Source organism: Cydia strobilella, chromosome 12 (genome assembly GCF_947568885.1).
Source record: "Cydia strobilella chromosome 12, ilCydStro3.1, whole genome shotgun sequence".
NCBI classification, from domain to species: domain Eukaryota; kingdom Metazoa; phylum Arthropoda; class Insecta; order Lepidoptera; family Tortricidae; genus Cydia; species Cydia strobilella.
The window spans coordinates 1,868,271-1,884,110 of NC_086052.1; the positions used below are offsets into that span (position 1 = coordinate 1,868,271).

Sequence of the window (15,840 nt, forward strand, 5' to 3'; positions counted from 1 at the left end):
AAAAACCGTGGCAAGTATTTCTTATGACGCTAGTATAGTCAGCGTCAAAATTAGCGGATCAGACTATGCGTCAAAAGTATCTACTATTTTCTATGAGCTATACATAGCCCGCTACTAGTAGTAACGTAAGGCTTGTGCAAACAAGTGTCATTGTGAAGGACGAGGAATTGGAATTGGTTGATAGTACAGTTTATCTTGGTATAACTTTAGATTCTAAACTCCAATGGGGTCCCCATATTGATACTCTTTCGAATAGACTGAGTTCTGCAGCTTTTGCAGTGAGCAAAATCCGTCAGTTAACTGATGTGAAAACAGCTCGATTAGTATATTTTAGTTACTTCCATAGCGTTATGTCATATGGTACTTTACTGTGGGGTGATGCTTCAGAGATAAATACCATTTTTGTTCTGCAGAAGACGGGTATTCGAGCAATATATAAAATGAACCACAGAGACTCACAGAGATAAATTTAAGGAAATTGACATAATGACAGTGCACTGTCAATATATTTATGAGAATATTCTGTATGTACATAAAACATTGCCAGTTTTCAGAAAAACTGTGACATACATAAGATTAATACTAGAAATAAGCATAAGCTTGCAGTACCTTTCACTCGGCTCCATAAAATAAAAAAATCATTCATGGGTAATTATGTAAGATTTTATAATAAACTTCCAAATATCATCACTGAATTATCTGTTAATAAATTTAAAAAATATGTAAAACGTAAACTTATCTCTAAAGCCTATTATAGCACAAAAGAGTACATGAATTATGAAACACCGTGGTATTGTGATTGAAAATAATTAATTATTTATTATTATGTTAATAATGATGAAATTGATAATTCAATAAACACCTACCTATATATTAGGTAATCCGTATTTTTTGACATTTAGATTTTTATTCAAGAAAGTTTCTAGACTAGTATTTTTTATACAATTTTGGTGTTTGACGATCCTTTTGTGAATTCTTATTATTAAGTTTGACATATCTATAATAATTCAATGTTTTTAAGAATAATAATAACTGCATCAATAAATTGCTCTGATATTTAGATTAAGGTAATATTTAAAACTTGACAATTTAAAAGTGCTTGTTGCTAGAAGTAGGCCTATTTGAATAAAGAATATTTTGAGTTTGAGTTTGAGTTTTGAGTTTGATACATGTCTTTACTACCATGTTGACCAATTAGATTGTGACATATAGTTTTGAACGTGAATAGGGATGATGACACATGTTGAATTTTATAACAAAATCTAGTAACATAGATAGTAAATAAGCCATTTATCACAATAATGTACCATAATACAGGACTTAAAAGTTTCAAAATTTAAGTAATTTTTCAACTTCCAAAAAGGAAAAAAGTAAGGGTACCATTCGATTCCTTACATTTTATCCAAAAAAATATTGTACATCAACTATATACGTAAACGCAATATTTCACCGAGAAAAACGCAATTTTCTTATTTTGTCCATACATTCAAAATGGGCTCTCAGTGAACTTGACGTCACGTTCACTTATCGTTTTGTTAGAAGCGTTTCGCGAGTGAAGTACGACTGTCTGGCTTTGACTATCATTCCTGACTTTTGTATTGCTTTAATGCAATGGATCCCATATAGACATTTGATCATAAAAATAAACCTGATCGATGGATACCATTAATGAAAATTTGTCATCTAGCCTATTGTAGAGAATTCAATCTCAATTTGGAAAAGTATTTCGGGGTGGCAATCTGGCAAATAATTTTGGTGCTTTGTCATTTCGCTAGAATGGATACTGACTATAGTACTGTAAAGTTAAACCAGAACACTTTGGTGATCTTAATATTTATTTTACTAATTGCGTTACAAACACATAATTAGAATGAACGAATGAATGAAGTATGTATTAGAATGAACAGTTCAGATCTTACTGTTAATTTATTTGTGTTACTTGTTTTTTCCATGATCCAATGATGTCACCGAGTCCTTTTTATAATTGCAATGAGAATGAGCGTCTATTTGGTCTCTAGATCTGCTGCTTTGCTCTGTAAATAAATGAATAAGTCATTAGTAGATAATCAGAAAAGTACTAAGGATTCTTGGTAGTAAAACAAGGCTTCGCTCAACCCTTTAAGCGACATTTGCCACATTAAATATATTAAAAACGGGTCACTCACGTATTTTAAGTCGAAAAATGCTCGACATGTATAACTCCGTACCGAGGAGTGTCGTCAGGAGCTCGCGTTAGCGAACCGGCGCAGACTGCGGGCCGCAGCCCTCCGTGCACCCGCGAGAAACTACCCTCGTTTACGGCATTATTGTCAAATGATGGGTTGCACACAACACTCCCTCCGTCATTCGCTAATGGTTCGTGAGTGACCCGTTTTAAATATATTTAATGTGTCTGTGTCTCACGGAAGTTTTGACATTTGCCACAGTTAAAAAGGTCACTCATACGCTAAATTCATTGGCACATTTTAGAATTACTTGAAAGTTGAAAGCATAGTAGTAGTAGAAAAGCGCACAAAAATAAATAAGTGTTGGTTTAGTGCATCAACAACATCTTATCAATATTAACACCCCTCAAGTTTTACGCTAGTGGATAACATTAAAGGACAACCTGCGTGTCTCCCTATTCAGACTTAAAAACTTCAAGAAACAAGTGCAACTACTACTGATGAATAAATTAATACTCACCAGTGCTTAATTGATTTAGAATACGATGATACAATTCATTAAATTTCTTCTGACGTCTCACGTTAGAGGGCGTGCGAACCACCAAAGTTGGGAGTAAAATAAAATGTTCAAGGTTTAGTTCTTTCTCGTGGTATTTTTTGCGCGATGAATCTTTTTTAACAATCAAGCGAGGATTTCTTCTATTTTTCTCTGACGAAGCAGTGCTACTGCTGGAATATCTTTCCTTTGTATATTCGCAATTGTTTCCTGATCTTTTACATTGTCTAGACGGGCCGGCCGCGTGGTAGCAGCAGGTCGGTTCGCGTTTGCTCCGTGGTACTGCGTAGCTCGGTCCCGGTGTACATTCCTCCTGCACTACGCGTCGTCTTTCAGGTGACGTCAACCGATCATCACTTCTGTGACATCGATGCTTAGGCCACTTAATACTGGACAGCATCGAGCCAGAGGCATGATGAGTGTGACCAGTCGGTGCGTCTTCATCCCGATGTTTGTGCTTGCCACTGGCCACGATTATATCGCCAGTTTTGCCGACTCGCCCCGCACTGTGCTGGGTGTGCTTCACTATTCTGTAGTGTCGTCGCCGTCTCCGTTCTACGTGAGCCACACGCTCTCTCAGCAGACTGTCTATTAGCCGCTGCAGTTCGCTTCTCGTGTTACTCCTCTCCTGTGTGTGTCGGCGCCCCAAGCGGGTCGTTGGCCAATGTGTGCGGCAGACGTCCTCCCAGATGATATCACTTAACACGGCTTCTCGAGATGGAGTTAGTTTTATACCGTCATTGCGTGGAGCGAACTCGCCTTGCGCTAAGTAATGTACGGTATCCATCAATCTGTAATCGCGTACCGGGTTGAGTTTATGCCGTATCCTGGTCATCCTTTCGGCGGCATGTGGCACATCCTCCCTCTTAGAAGTCGCAGAGGCGCACTGCCGCCTTCCTCGCGCCGTGAGCCCATCATAAGTTGTAAAGTCTCGTCCGTATAGCTCTGAATTATGTTCTTTTTCTATAGTAGCGCCTTTGTTAGGTGACAATGAGCTTGATTGTTGAGCATATCTTTGAAACGCTGATGATTCTGGAATTTGACTGTAATGTTCTGTGTAACTGCACCCTGGTCGAGCGGGCCCAGAGTAACGACTAGGCATATTGTCCCTGGACTCTTCATCTGACGAGGACAGAGAATTATGAGAATCGCAATCACCTAGGACCATTTCTTGTGTTCTTACTAAACTTTTTAAAATCTCTATTCTGTTATTCAACTTGATTATTGAGGCAGATAAGTTTTTATCGTACGAACAGTCGGCATCTATAAGTTTACGGCTTTTTCTCTCGAAATTAGATTTTTTAATAAAGTTTTGCTTTAGATTGCGATGGTTTGTTTCGTGACGGTGCACATGAACAAAACATTTTTCCTCTGGCCCGAGTTTCGTCTTATCGTCAGGACTTTCTACCTGCTGGTACGCTTCATCGAAGGTCTTGTCAGATATTTCTTGCTTAGTTGTCTGGTTTTGGTCACCAACAATAGGTCTGGCAGATTTCCGATGTGTGTCAGCAAAATCTGTCGAAATGATATGGTGTCGAAACTAAACATTCGAATACATCCAACAATTTAAATATTTGCAAGTTTTGCCTTGAAATACTTACGAGTACTGAAAGACAGATGATCTCCGATTGCAAGTAACGACCTAGATTTCTCTGATTCCTGAAATAAATAGACTTATGTGAAACAGTCAACATTGCAAGACAAGACTACGAGTATAATAACTTTTATAACCTTTTTTGAACTGAATCGTCTCTTTTCGGCGAGGAAGAGGGTCTTGATGGCAGGGCTTCGAGTATGGACTGTTACGTGAACCTGTTGCAATGGCTGTTTGTTTGTTTTATTCAGGAGTGTCACTAAGTCTGGAAAAAATATATACTAATAATATTCAAGATGCGAGAGAAATTGTTGATTTTTAGGGTTCCGTACCTCCGAAGGAAAAAACGGAACCCTTATAGGATCACTCGTGCGTCTGTCCGTCCGTCTGTCACAGCCTATTTTCTCCGAAACTAATGGACCAATCAAGTTGAAATTTGGCACACATATGTAAGTTTGTAACTCAAAAATGGACATGTAACGTAAACAAATTAGTTTTAAACACGGGGGCCACTTTTGGGGGTAAATTAAAAATTAAAAAATAAAGTTCGTCAAACTATATCGTGTTACATATCAAATTAAAGAGCTCATTGTGAGAATCTCAAATATATAATTTTAAGATAAACAGTTTAGAAGTTATTCAAGAAAATAGGCATAAAATGACCGTCCCCCCCCCCCCCCCCTTATCTCCGAAACTACTGGGTCAAAAATTTTGAAAAAAATACACAAAATAGATCTTTACCTATAGATCACCAGAAAACCTATTAGAAATGTGCAGTCAAGCGTGAGTCGGACTTAATTACTTAGTCTTTGATCCGACCCCTACGGGTTTTTTAAAGACATTTCACAAAAAATTACATTGTTTAAATTGTGTAATGTACGGAACCCTTGGAACGCGAGTCCGACTCGCACTTGGCCGGTTTTAGAATATAACAATGAAAAGGAAACCTTGTCAATATTTTTAGAAACTTGAAATTTTATGTTTTTCCAATAAGATGTACGAATAGTAAATATAATAGGGCGCTAGGTAGCAAACAATTCATTTAAATATTTGCGTCGAAAATATACTTATGTTTTATGTTACCGGGGAGTTGTTTCTTTGGCGAGCCAGGGGCAGCCCGAATATCACACTTTACTTGAACTTTATCTTCTTGGTTATGTAATAACTTTTTCTTTGATGGTGATTTTCTATTTTCCATCACATTTTATTTTTCTCTTCCCCGGCATACTTTTAAATTTATCACCAAAATTATAGAAAATAGTAAACTTACAACAAGAATTTGTTGTTGTGTGCAGACGAAATTTCTACATTGTGACAGGTAAAGAAGAATGACTTGTCAAAAAGATTAAACGGTGACAGAAAATTACCTCAACCAGTTCTTACTTTAAACATATAATTATTCATAATTAAAGTTTACATTCTATGCCAACTAAAAAACTAATAATAATGCAATTTAAACTGTAGTAAGCGGTTTGTTAATTTTTAAAAGAATTCTAGTAAGTAATTCGACGTAAGTACAAATATCATTCCACGCAGGTTTGCTATAAAAGATGACTCCAAAAATAAAATGAGCAATTATTCTGTCAAATTTAAAATAGAGTGACGTTACATACGTTTATGTTTCTTTTATATAATTTCATAGCAAATTTTCATATGGCTTAACCTAGTGTTTTTATACAATTGGGGTCCTGTAAAATGGCGGACCAGGAGGATGATAGGCTCAAGAATTCCGGGGAGACTGTAGTTGTGGTGGATGGGCAGACGTCATCCGAGAGTAGAAACAAGCCCTCGGGGCAAGATGGTCCAAGTGACGGACTCCACAAAAGGCCAATAGTACCTGGCATCCCTTGTACGAACTCTTTTATAAAAGAATGAAAGAATATCTTCTCCCTGTTGGCTCGTTACACTTGCCGCGGCGAGCGGAGTGACAGATAAATCGTTCCACGTTATCACAATTCTACCTACGGATTTAGATTATAACTTCATGATTCTACCACGCTGTTTTCACGTCTAGTTCTACTTCAAGTGTGGAGATACAATGTCAGCCGGACTACCAAACTGATGTACTTACAATTATCGTAAAAACTGTCGCTACGCTTGTTGTGGCAAATAGTGGTTTACGTTAGGGTAAGATTTTATAATAGTTTGTCTCTCATTAAAATTGTTATTTCTTTGTCAGCCGTAGCAGAGAAGGTAAAAGAAGATTTAGAAGAGAAGAGAAACATAATTTCAAAGCCATCTGAACAAAATAAAGGTAAGCTTTCTATTAAAAATTACCTCTTGTTGTATGATAAGGAGCCTGAGCGAATATTTGATGTCTAGAGTGGTACCTTAGGGTAAGATTTTATAATTTCTTGTCTCTTATTTAAAATTTTTATTTCTTTGTCAGTCGTAGCAGAGAAGGTAAAAGAAGATTTAGTAGAGAAGAGACACATAATTTCAAAGCCATCTGAACAAAATAAAGGTAAGCTTTCTAATAAAATTAACCTCTTGTGTTTGTATGATAAGGAGCCTGACCGAATATTTATTCATCTTTTTAGGGTTCCGTACCCAAAGGGTAAAAACGGGACCATATTACTAAGACTAATGTCTGTCTGTCTGTCACCAGGCTGTATCTCATGAACCGTGATAGCTATAGACTGTTGAAATGTTCACAGATGATGTATTTCTGTTGCCGCTATATATAACAACAAATACTAAAAAGTACGGAACCCTCGGTGGGCGAGTCCGACTCGCACTTGTCCGGTTTTTTAACTTACCTGTTTTTCGGGAAAGATTTTTACACAACAGAGGGTTTAACCCCTTTTCCATGCATAATACGATTTGTCGACCATATACGCGCCAATAGTATTAAAATTTCATCATTCCAATTTAAGGTTCAAATTAGATTGGACTTTCGGGAAATGTGACTTGTCTTCAAATGAATCATCAATGCTGGATTAAATGAAAAATATTTAGACTTTTTGGGAAAACCTTGTATACTGGCGCCGCGCGGCCTGGAAAAGAGTTAACCCACAATTTTTGACCATCACGCACATATGAAAGGTTAGAGTTGTACTAACAGGATAATTACAACATTTAACGTTTATTTGTAGTGCCCAAGGAAATCACCATTCAACAGGCAGCCAAGATGCAATCCACAACTTCACATATGCCAGTTACGAAACCTTTGGAGACCATAGAACTAACCAAAATAGGATCAGGATCTGCCATGCCAGTAATTAAACAATGTCCCACAGTGATATTATCAACAAAAAATACTGATTCTAACTTCGAAAAGCGTTTAGAGACCACATTTCCAGCAGAAATGGGATCTGAGCCTACCGTGTCAGAAGTTACTAGACGTTTGGAGGGCACGGTATCAAAAAAAAAATTGGAACCTGTTGTATCAGGTGCCACTAATCGTTCGGAAGATAAAGGATCTGAAACTATACATTCGGAATTTACCAAAGCAAGTTTTCGATAACACATTATACATTTACTTACGTCCTCGTCATATATTTTCGGAAATACATGACGAGGAATTGAAATAAATGACAAAGGAATTGCTCGCCGTGTGTTGTTAATATCGCATCGCTAGTTCATGTTACACTCAGGTGCCAGTTTCTTTTTTCTGGCCTTTTTAGTGACGCTCTGTATTATTTAAAAAGAATTATGAATTTCAGAAAGTAAAACAGTCCGTACCCATTCCTGTGGAGGTAAAGCCTCCAACCACGAAATCTTCCCTTGCCTTGAAGAAGACGACAGATGAGAGAGCAGACGAAGACAATATCCTAGACGATATTGTAGTGCAACCTACTCGCGAAGAAACCAGGACCTCCGTATGGGTAAGTGGAATTATGGCATGGAATCGTATAAATTATATACTTTGGGACATTCCAAGAAAAGTGTCGGGTATGTGGCGCTATTTTATTATTTAATATTCAATTCAATTCAATTATTTATTCATAAAATTTTACATTTTATACGTCCGTCGGTTTACAATTACACATTACATTACATATTAAATATACATTTAACAACTATTACTATTACAATCAAAATACTTATTTACAAAAAGAATTCGTCAATGGTGTACAATGCATCTTTGACTAATTTTGTTTTCATTTGACGTACAAATGAAGCGTAACTCGGGGCCTGCTTTATTGCCGGAGGGATCTTATTATAAATCTTTGGACCAATGAAGTTAAGGCATTTTTTAGTTTTAGCCAGTCGTGTGTGTGGCAAACTCAGGTCATGTCGCCGTCGCGTGATGGAGCCGTGCGCATCAGCGTTGGTATGGAAGTGGTTAATATTACTTCTAACATACTTAGCCATTTCCAAGATGTAAAGACTAGGTACGGTTAGTATGTTGTGTTTTATGAACAAGTCCTTTGCAGGATGATCCCAACTAACACCAGCGATGATGCGACGTGCGTGATATTACCCTTCTAATAAGGCTAAGAAGCCGATATTTGGCATTAAACGTTTGATCACTTAGCTTTAAATGTGTACAGAATACAGATTTCTGCAGGCTATTAAGGTAGGTGCCATTGCGTCACGTCTCCGACACAGTAAACGATTTTGTAAAATGCTCCCACAGCGCATTCTCATTCCAACCAATGGTATAATGTATAAGTACAAATCTTTATTCTTTATTGCTCAGGCGCGGTAGCCCGCACGAGATTGTTATCATAATTTATTACTTAGAGTCAAAAGTTCACTTTAACAACTGCATCAAACAAATTATCTTAGTTATAAATAAAGTTTAAAAAACCCGGAGCCCGTTTAGATATAGACATTTGACTGGTGATGTCGAAATATAAATTGTAACTTCGTGAAAAACTACTACTAGAACTAGACCAAGATTACTGCAGCGATTTTTATATTTAGCACAGACGTGCTAGTGTTATTTAAACGTCATAATTTCATAAAAGTTTGACGTTTAAAATAACACTTCCACGTCTGTGCTATAAAAATCGCTGCAGAATTATCTTGGTCTCACTCTAGAATTTTGGTGATGTCGTTGACAATGAACAGAGTCAACGCCAAAGGGGCCAAATACATCATTAGGCCGTATTTTCACCGAGGCGGAAATAAACGGAGATGCGATGAGAAGAGACGTGCGAGAACCAACCAATAGAATCTAAAACAGCAGAGCGGAGAAGGGATGTCGTTTACAACTAATGCCCAATGGTTTATTTCTGCACGTCTCCTCTCATCACCGCTCTTCTCAGCCTCAGCGGAAAGGCAGCCTGAGACACTTTTGTTGCCACAGAAATAAGAAAGTACACGGATACATTTGGCTTCTTTGTCCGTCACTATCGAATTGATTCTGACTACCTATTTGGACTAGCTGAATATTGGTTTAATCTCAGCATATTGTTGTAGTCCGATGACCAAGAGGCCGGCGGGCTGCCGCGCACCGAGTCCATGTCCTCGAGAATGTCCCGAGCCGTTCGTCAGCTGTTCTGCTGCGGCATAGCCTACTCCCCCCCGTCCGAGGACAATATCTCCACTACGCGACTACCATCGGGCATTTGAAGAACCTCGTCATACCTACAAATGCAGTCCCTATTTTTTTTCTGATAAGCGTTATGCCTTTTTTAACAACTTGATGTTTTTTAACTACAGCTATGACTCTTCGTTTGTCGTACGGAATTTGTTTTTCGCTCCTGCGATGGTCAAACAAAGAGGCATAGCTATTATGGTTAATAATTAATGAACAATAAATTGTGTAAAAATATTTTCCAAACCTAAAGCTAATATACAGGGAGGAAAATGGGAACTACGTTTGTATGGAGTAGGTAGCTGGCGTCCACTATTGTCTTATGTCTTAGATCATGCGTAGTGCAGCTCAGTACCAATGCCTTATATATTACGTTAACCTTTACTATCTATCTAGAAGCTTCTTGGTTATGTTAATGTTTACTAATACAAGGGACCGTCAACCGGGGTGAATAGGGATGGCTGGGGTGAATAGGGACAAAACATAAAATGTTATTTACCTGACGATTTCTTAAAAAAATCTTACACAAATAGTATCATTCGATTAAAAATAATAGTAGAATTTGTATGATACAATTTGTGTCAGTAGTAATTAAGAAACTGTCAGGTAAATCACTTTTTAAGTTTTGTCCCTATTGACCCCAGCCATCCCTATTCACCCCGGTTGACGGTATAGGTAATTATATAGTTGACAGGCAGTATAAAGCTCAGTGCACTGAGCCGTGTAAATAAAGCCCACATTGTGAAATAACTTACAAATTTATCAATAGTGAGGGTCCCTACAGTTGGAGGTCTAGATATATAATATATTACACAGGGGTATATTTTAAAATATAAATAGGACTGCGTAATAACCTACTCATAAGAATAGGTACATGTTATTGTAATGTACATAATATTTAATGCAATAAAAATTTGGTTTTGGTTTTTATGTAGTGGTTTCAGTTATTTAGATAATTAATAGGTAGTGCTTTACCATCGATTTACCAGCAAGATGTGAGGCGAGTAAACTTCAAACTAGCTGCACTGAATAAGTTATTTTTGCACTATCGTTGGTAATAATTATAGTGATTCCGATTTTCAATAGTAAGTAAAATTCATCACTTTTCCTTGCATCAAAAATCACAAGGCTGTTTTACGCACTTTATATTTTCTCACTTATAAAGAATTATTAGGTCATATTAGACCCTCTCTCAATTATATGAGATTGTTTATGTTGTATTATCGCCCACACTGTTAACTGACAGTTCGTAAACCTTAAGAGTTTTGAATGATTCACGGTTAGTTTCACTAGACTTATATTGACCGGGATATAGACCGTGATTACCTTTTGTATTGTTTAATTAAGTCTAGTTAGTAAACCTTATTATAACAACAATACAATACACAACAATACAATGTACAATATTCTTATGATATAGTATGTAACCTGAAGAAAGAGCGGCGCCACCCAACACAGGCATTTTTGCTTAGCGGGTGGCTCCATCACCTTATATTATAAACTAAGTGTGTCTTACGCAATAAAGAATTTTGTTTTTTTTTTTTTAATTACGAAAGGCATAAGATCCACCGGTGGACAGTTAAGAGTATTGCTGTTTTTTTTTTTTTTTATGAAATAGGAGGCAAACGAGCAGACGAATCACCTGATGGTAAGCGATTACCGCCGCCCATGGACACCCGCAACACCAGAGGGGTTGTAAGTGCGTTGCCGGCCTTTAAGATGGGAGTACGCTCTTTTCTTGAAGGTTTGAAGGTCATATCGGTCCGGAAATACCGCAGGCGACAGTTCATTCCACAGTTTAGCTGTGCGAGGCAGGAAGTTTGTATGAGTAATGTTCCTGAATGGCGCAGATGCGGGGTTTCGATCTGCTTCCGTGTCTGGGCTAATCGAACCCTTCCACGGAGATGAGAGGAATCAACCAATAGGTATCATTGATTGTAATCCACATCTCTGCTGCGCTCCGCTGGGTTACAAGTAACTACTGTCCGCGCGCGAATTCCGTGCACGGCTGAGGAATGTTAGGAATGTTGGGCGTCATGACAGAGTAGTGTCATTTTGTACGTACGGGCGCGGCGCACACCCTCCCACTTCCTCGACCTCCGAATGCACGGAATTGGCGCGCGGACAGCCTCAGTGGGAAGGTTCCCTAAGGCCCTGAAATTGACGTAAAGTAATCGTCATATGTTTTTGAACTGGCAGTGGAATAATAATATAGTACCGACTTATTTGGTATTCAAAATATTTCAGACCACAAATGATGATATATCACAAAAGAGAGTTTCCTGGGATGATTTTGAATATCTTGATAAAGTGCAATTACAGTTATGATTATTAATTATATAATTTACTACCTGCCTGTTGTGTGTCTGTTGCTTACCTCTACTTCTGTTGCTGTTTTATTTCTGTATTCTTTTATTGAGGTGTGCAATAAAGAGTATTCATGGTAGGAACTCCAAAAATACGCACGAAGCGTTTTGCTTCCACATTTCTTATGCGAACTGCCAAAGAGTGGAACGCCCTGCCCGAGTCTGTGTTTCCGCATGAGTACAATCTGGGGCTCTTCAAGACAAGAGTTAATAGGTATCTCATAGGTAAGCGTGCTCCACCATAGACGGCATCATCACTTACCATCAGGTGGGATCGTGGTCAAACGCCTGCTTTTTATTGTGTATTCTATTGTACCTACAGTGATTGATAAGAAATATTTTACGCGTGTCGGCAAGCCTATAAAAAGTAAAAGATTCAGTTAAGATAATGTCTGTATCGCTGTAGATTAAGGCTGTGGTTTCCATCAGAGATGTGCGAGAATGCATTACGACCACAGAACTAAATCAATTACGACGGATGTGTTTGTTATGAACCAAATCAATAGAATGACTTCATTTACCTATCCTCGCTTAGCGCAGCTAGTGGATAATATTTTTTTCTTTCTTAACAAACGCTAAGTAATTTCTTGGTTGACACGCAGGATGTAATTAAGATAGCTTTTTTTGTATACCTACCTAGAAGCACTGGTAAATACGAAATAAATAAGTAAGTTTACCCGCCAAAGGTAACCTTATATCAGCTGCTGCTGTCCATAAAGTAGGTTAAAACATTGCATTGCAGATACTGAGTGACACACCCTCGACCTCCAGAGCCAGCATGCCATATACAAAGCCATGCGGCATTGCTCTATGCTTACCCCGGGTTAGTCACTCATAGACTTATACCGCGCTGTACACACTCACCAGGGACCCAGAGACAGACTGAGAACAAGATGTGTACTGAAGGGAGCAGTCACTTCTCGTCTCGCTCTTACTCGTCTAGTCTGGCCCTTCTCCGATTGGGTCGGTTTTTTGCCGAGACTCTGTGGGAGGCTATCGACCAGTGTGTACAGCCGGCATGAGACACCTTAGTACAAAGCGCACGAATTTTATTTGTAAAATGCCACAATTCTAGCAGCATTGTAGCAGCACAACTTATACAGGATGGCCAAAAAATATGTGCATTCCCATTGCCAGGGAGATTTTGGGATTATACTGAGCAACTTTTACTTTAATTATGGGACCAACCCCGAAATCGCAAAAAAACATTTGGCTGTTTCATACATTTTGACTGATGGTTCATTTTCTATGGGAGGGTAAATTATTTTTTCGCGGTTTCGTGGTTGGTCCAATAGTCAAAGTTGCTCAGTATAATCCCAAAACCTGGCAACGGGAATGCACATAGTTTTTGGCCACCCTGTATAAATCATTTTATACTATAAGACTATAACAGACCTAAAGCTTTATTTTTTGTAAATATTTTTATTTTACAAGAGTACTGATCCTAATTGTATACAAGCGTAATTGAAATAAGCGGTCACGCTCTCATACTTTGTATGGGAGCGCCACGGGAGCGCTTATGTTTTATGGTCTCGATTATCCTGTATACTAGCAGTATCTGTGTATCTGTGTGTGTGTGTGTGTGTGTGTGTGTGTGTGTGTGTGTAGCAGTGTCTGTGTGTGTGTGTGTGTGTATCTGTGTTTTACCAAATAACTAAAACACGCGAACGAATTCTTGAAATAACGCAGCATTGTTCCCAGTTCCCATGTAGCTCAAATTGGACATGATCTGAGCTTTTGAAATATTTTCAGTGACTATCAAGTTACAATACTGTTCAACAAATAATAAGTCACGCTTTCCTCTTTCAGAGATCTGAGTCACCTATTAACAGCACAGCTAAAACAGGAATCCATATTGAAATCTCTAAGGTAATCACCTCTTATAAACTCAATAAGTTATTTACGATTACGAGTATCATCATTTTCAAGTTTGCGGACGTCAGAACCCTATCTCAAAAAGCTTACAATTACAGTTTACAAGTTGAAATTGTAGATTTAACAAGTATTTGTACCAGAACACATAAATAATGAGATTAATGAGCGACAAATTTGTTTGTTTTATTTTTTACAAATATATAAACTTTAGGATTAAATCTACATTTTCACATTGCAGCGTATCGTATAACAAAATTGTGCATACGTCAGAATAAAATATGAAGCTTTTATACATCGTAGCGTATCACAAAAATTTACTGCCAACTTATTTTGATATTTTTATTCCCGATAAAATACTCGGTAGCCGCGCTTCTTTTTACCGATGGCCTATTTAGCTTATTTATTTTAATTTTGTTTTAGCAGGGATCTTTAGTAGGATCTAGAAGTCAATTTACTATTTCCGAAATACAGGAAATAGAAAATGAACAGATTCCGGTGACAAAATCAGCTGAGGTAACGTACAGTCAGATGTTTATAACCTTATACTTTGTAGATTTTATTTTGTTCACAGTTACAAATGTAGTCCATCGTTTTTTCACGGAAACGTACGAACGTGACTTGCTATTTCAGTCAGTCTCGGTACAAAAAGTACCGAGGTTGACTGAAGTAGCATGACAAATACCAAGATAGATAATTCCGTAATAGATGGATACAGTCTAAGGAAAAAACTTGCCTCGAAAATCACGAAAATTTGATTCTCGATTAGATGTCGCTACTACCTTTGGCCGAGAGAGGCTTACGAGAGTATCGTATAGAGGGCGTTGACGGTTTCGTTTGTTATTTAACAATTTTAAAATATCAGTGAAAGAACATGGGTCAAAATAATAAAAATAATTAATGCAAATAAAAAATCATTTATCCATATTTAAATACATTCTATCGTATTTTTATAAATCTTCATTTTTAGTTTTAAAATGTGTCGATAGATGGCAGTGAATTTACTGTGGTTACAAAATTTACTATGACAGTACCGCTCTATACTATTATATCCTCTTGGCAAATACGAACGTTTCCGAGAAAATACGATAGAAAAACAATTATGCACTACATCTGTATTAATATTAGTTATCAATATTATGATTCCGTTACAGCAATTTTCAACAACACCGCATTGCTTGAGCGTGCTACTTGAGAAGCTTGATACTATATGCGACAAAATAATACATTATTTCAACAAATGAAATGATCATATATTTATAAACATTTACAAAAAAACATTATAAACTTTTTATTATTCCGAACAGTGACTTTCATTTAACAACCTTACAATAGTAATTCAATTTAGTTGATCCTCATTTCTATTTATTTTTATCTTAGTTTGGTTTGTACAACGATCAGTCAAGATTTCAGAAAATAATGATCCAAACAACCAGCAAAATCTTGAGCGCGCCTTGCTACATATCGTACAAGTATAAGCAGGTAGGTGTACATAGTGTGTACACACAGCAGAAGCTTTATATATATAAGCCTACACGTTCCGTCCGCAGCACGATTCCATGAGGCTTACCTCACGCTCACGAGGCATATCATGATCATGTTGCGCGCCTCGCTTCCTATTGTGTAGGTAAGGTGTATTGAGTAAGCAAGAGTAATTGAGATCTACACGTTCCGTCCATAGCACGATTCCACGAGGTAGTTGAGGCTTACCTCACGCTCACAAGGCATATCATGATCATGTTGCGCGACTCACTTCCTATGGTGTATGTAAGGTGTATTGAGTAAGCAAAAGTTATTGA

At 37.6% G+C, this 15,840-nt stretch overlaps 1 protein-coding gene and 1 long non-coding RNA gene across 2 annotated transcripts; one reads left to right on the plus strand and one right to left on the minus strand.

Moving 5' to 3' along the window:
- Window positions 1–1,827: 1,827 nt before the first annotated feature.
- On the minus strand, window positions 1,828–4,112 carry LOC134745936 (uncharacterized). Its single transcript, XM_063680075.1, has 2 exons — window positions 2,686–4,112; window positions 1,828–2,033 (listed from the first exon to the last, which is right to left on the minus strand). The coding sequence occupies exons 1-2, from the start codon at window positions 3,887–3,889 to the stop codon at window positions 1,936–1,938; spliced, it is 1,302 nt and encodes a 433-aa protein (XP_063536145.1). The 5' UTR covers window positions 3,890–4,112; the 3' UTR covers window positions 1,828–1,935.
- An 8,792-nt stretch (window positions 4,113–12,904) lies between these two features.
- Window positions 12,905–15,341, plus strand: LOC134745747 (uncharacterized). The gene is made up of 3 exons (XR_010128205.1): window positions 12,905–12,992; window positions 13,979–14,038; window positions 15,196–15,341. It is a non-coding gene; the product is annotated as an uncharacterized LOC134745747 (long non-coding RNA).
- The last annotated feature ends 499 nt before the right edge of the window (window positions 15,342–15,840 follow it).

Bases quoted from the DNA above. Each gene is read 5' to 3' on its own strand.
- LOC134745936 (XM_063680075.1), bottom strand. From the start codon at position 3,889: ATGGTCCTAGGTGATTGCGATTCTCATAATTCTCTGTCCTCGTCAGAT. The intron at 2,034-2,685 runs GTGAGTATTAAT...ATTTATTTACAG, and splicing joins TCTAAATCAATTAAGCACTG to AGCAAAGCAGCAGATCTAGA.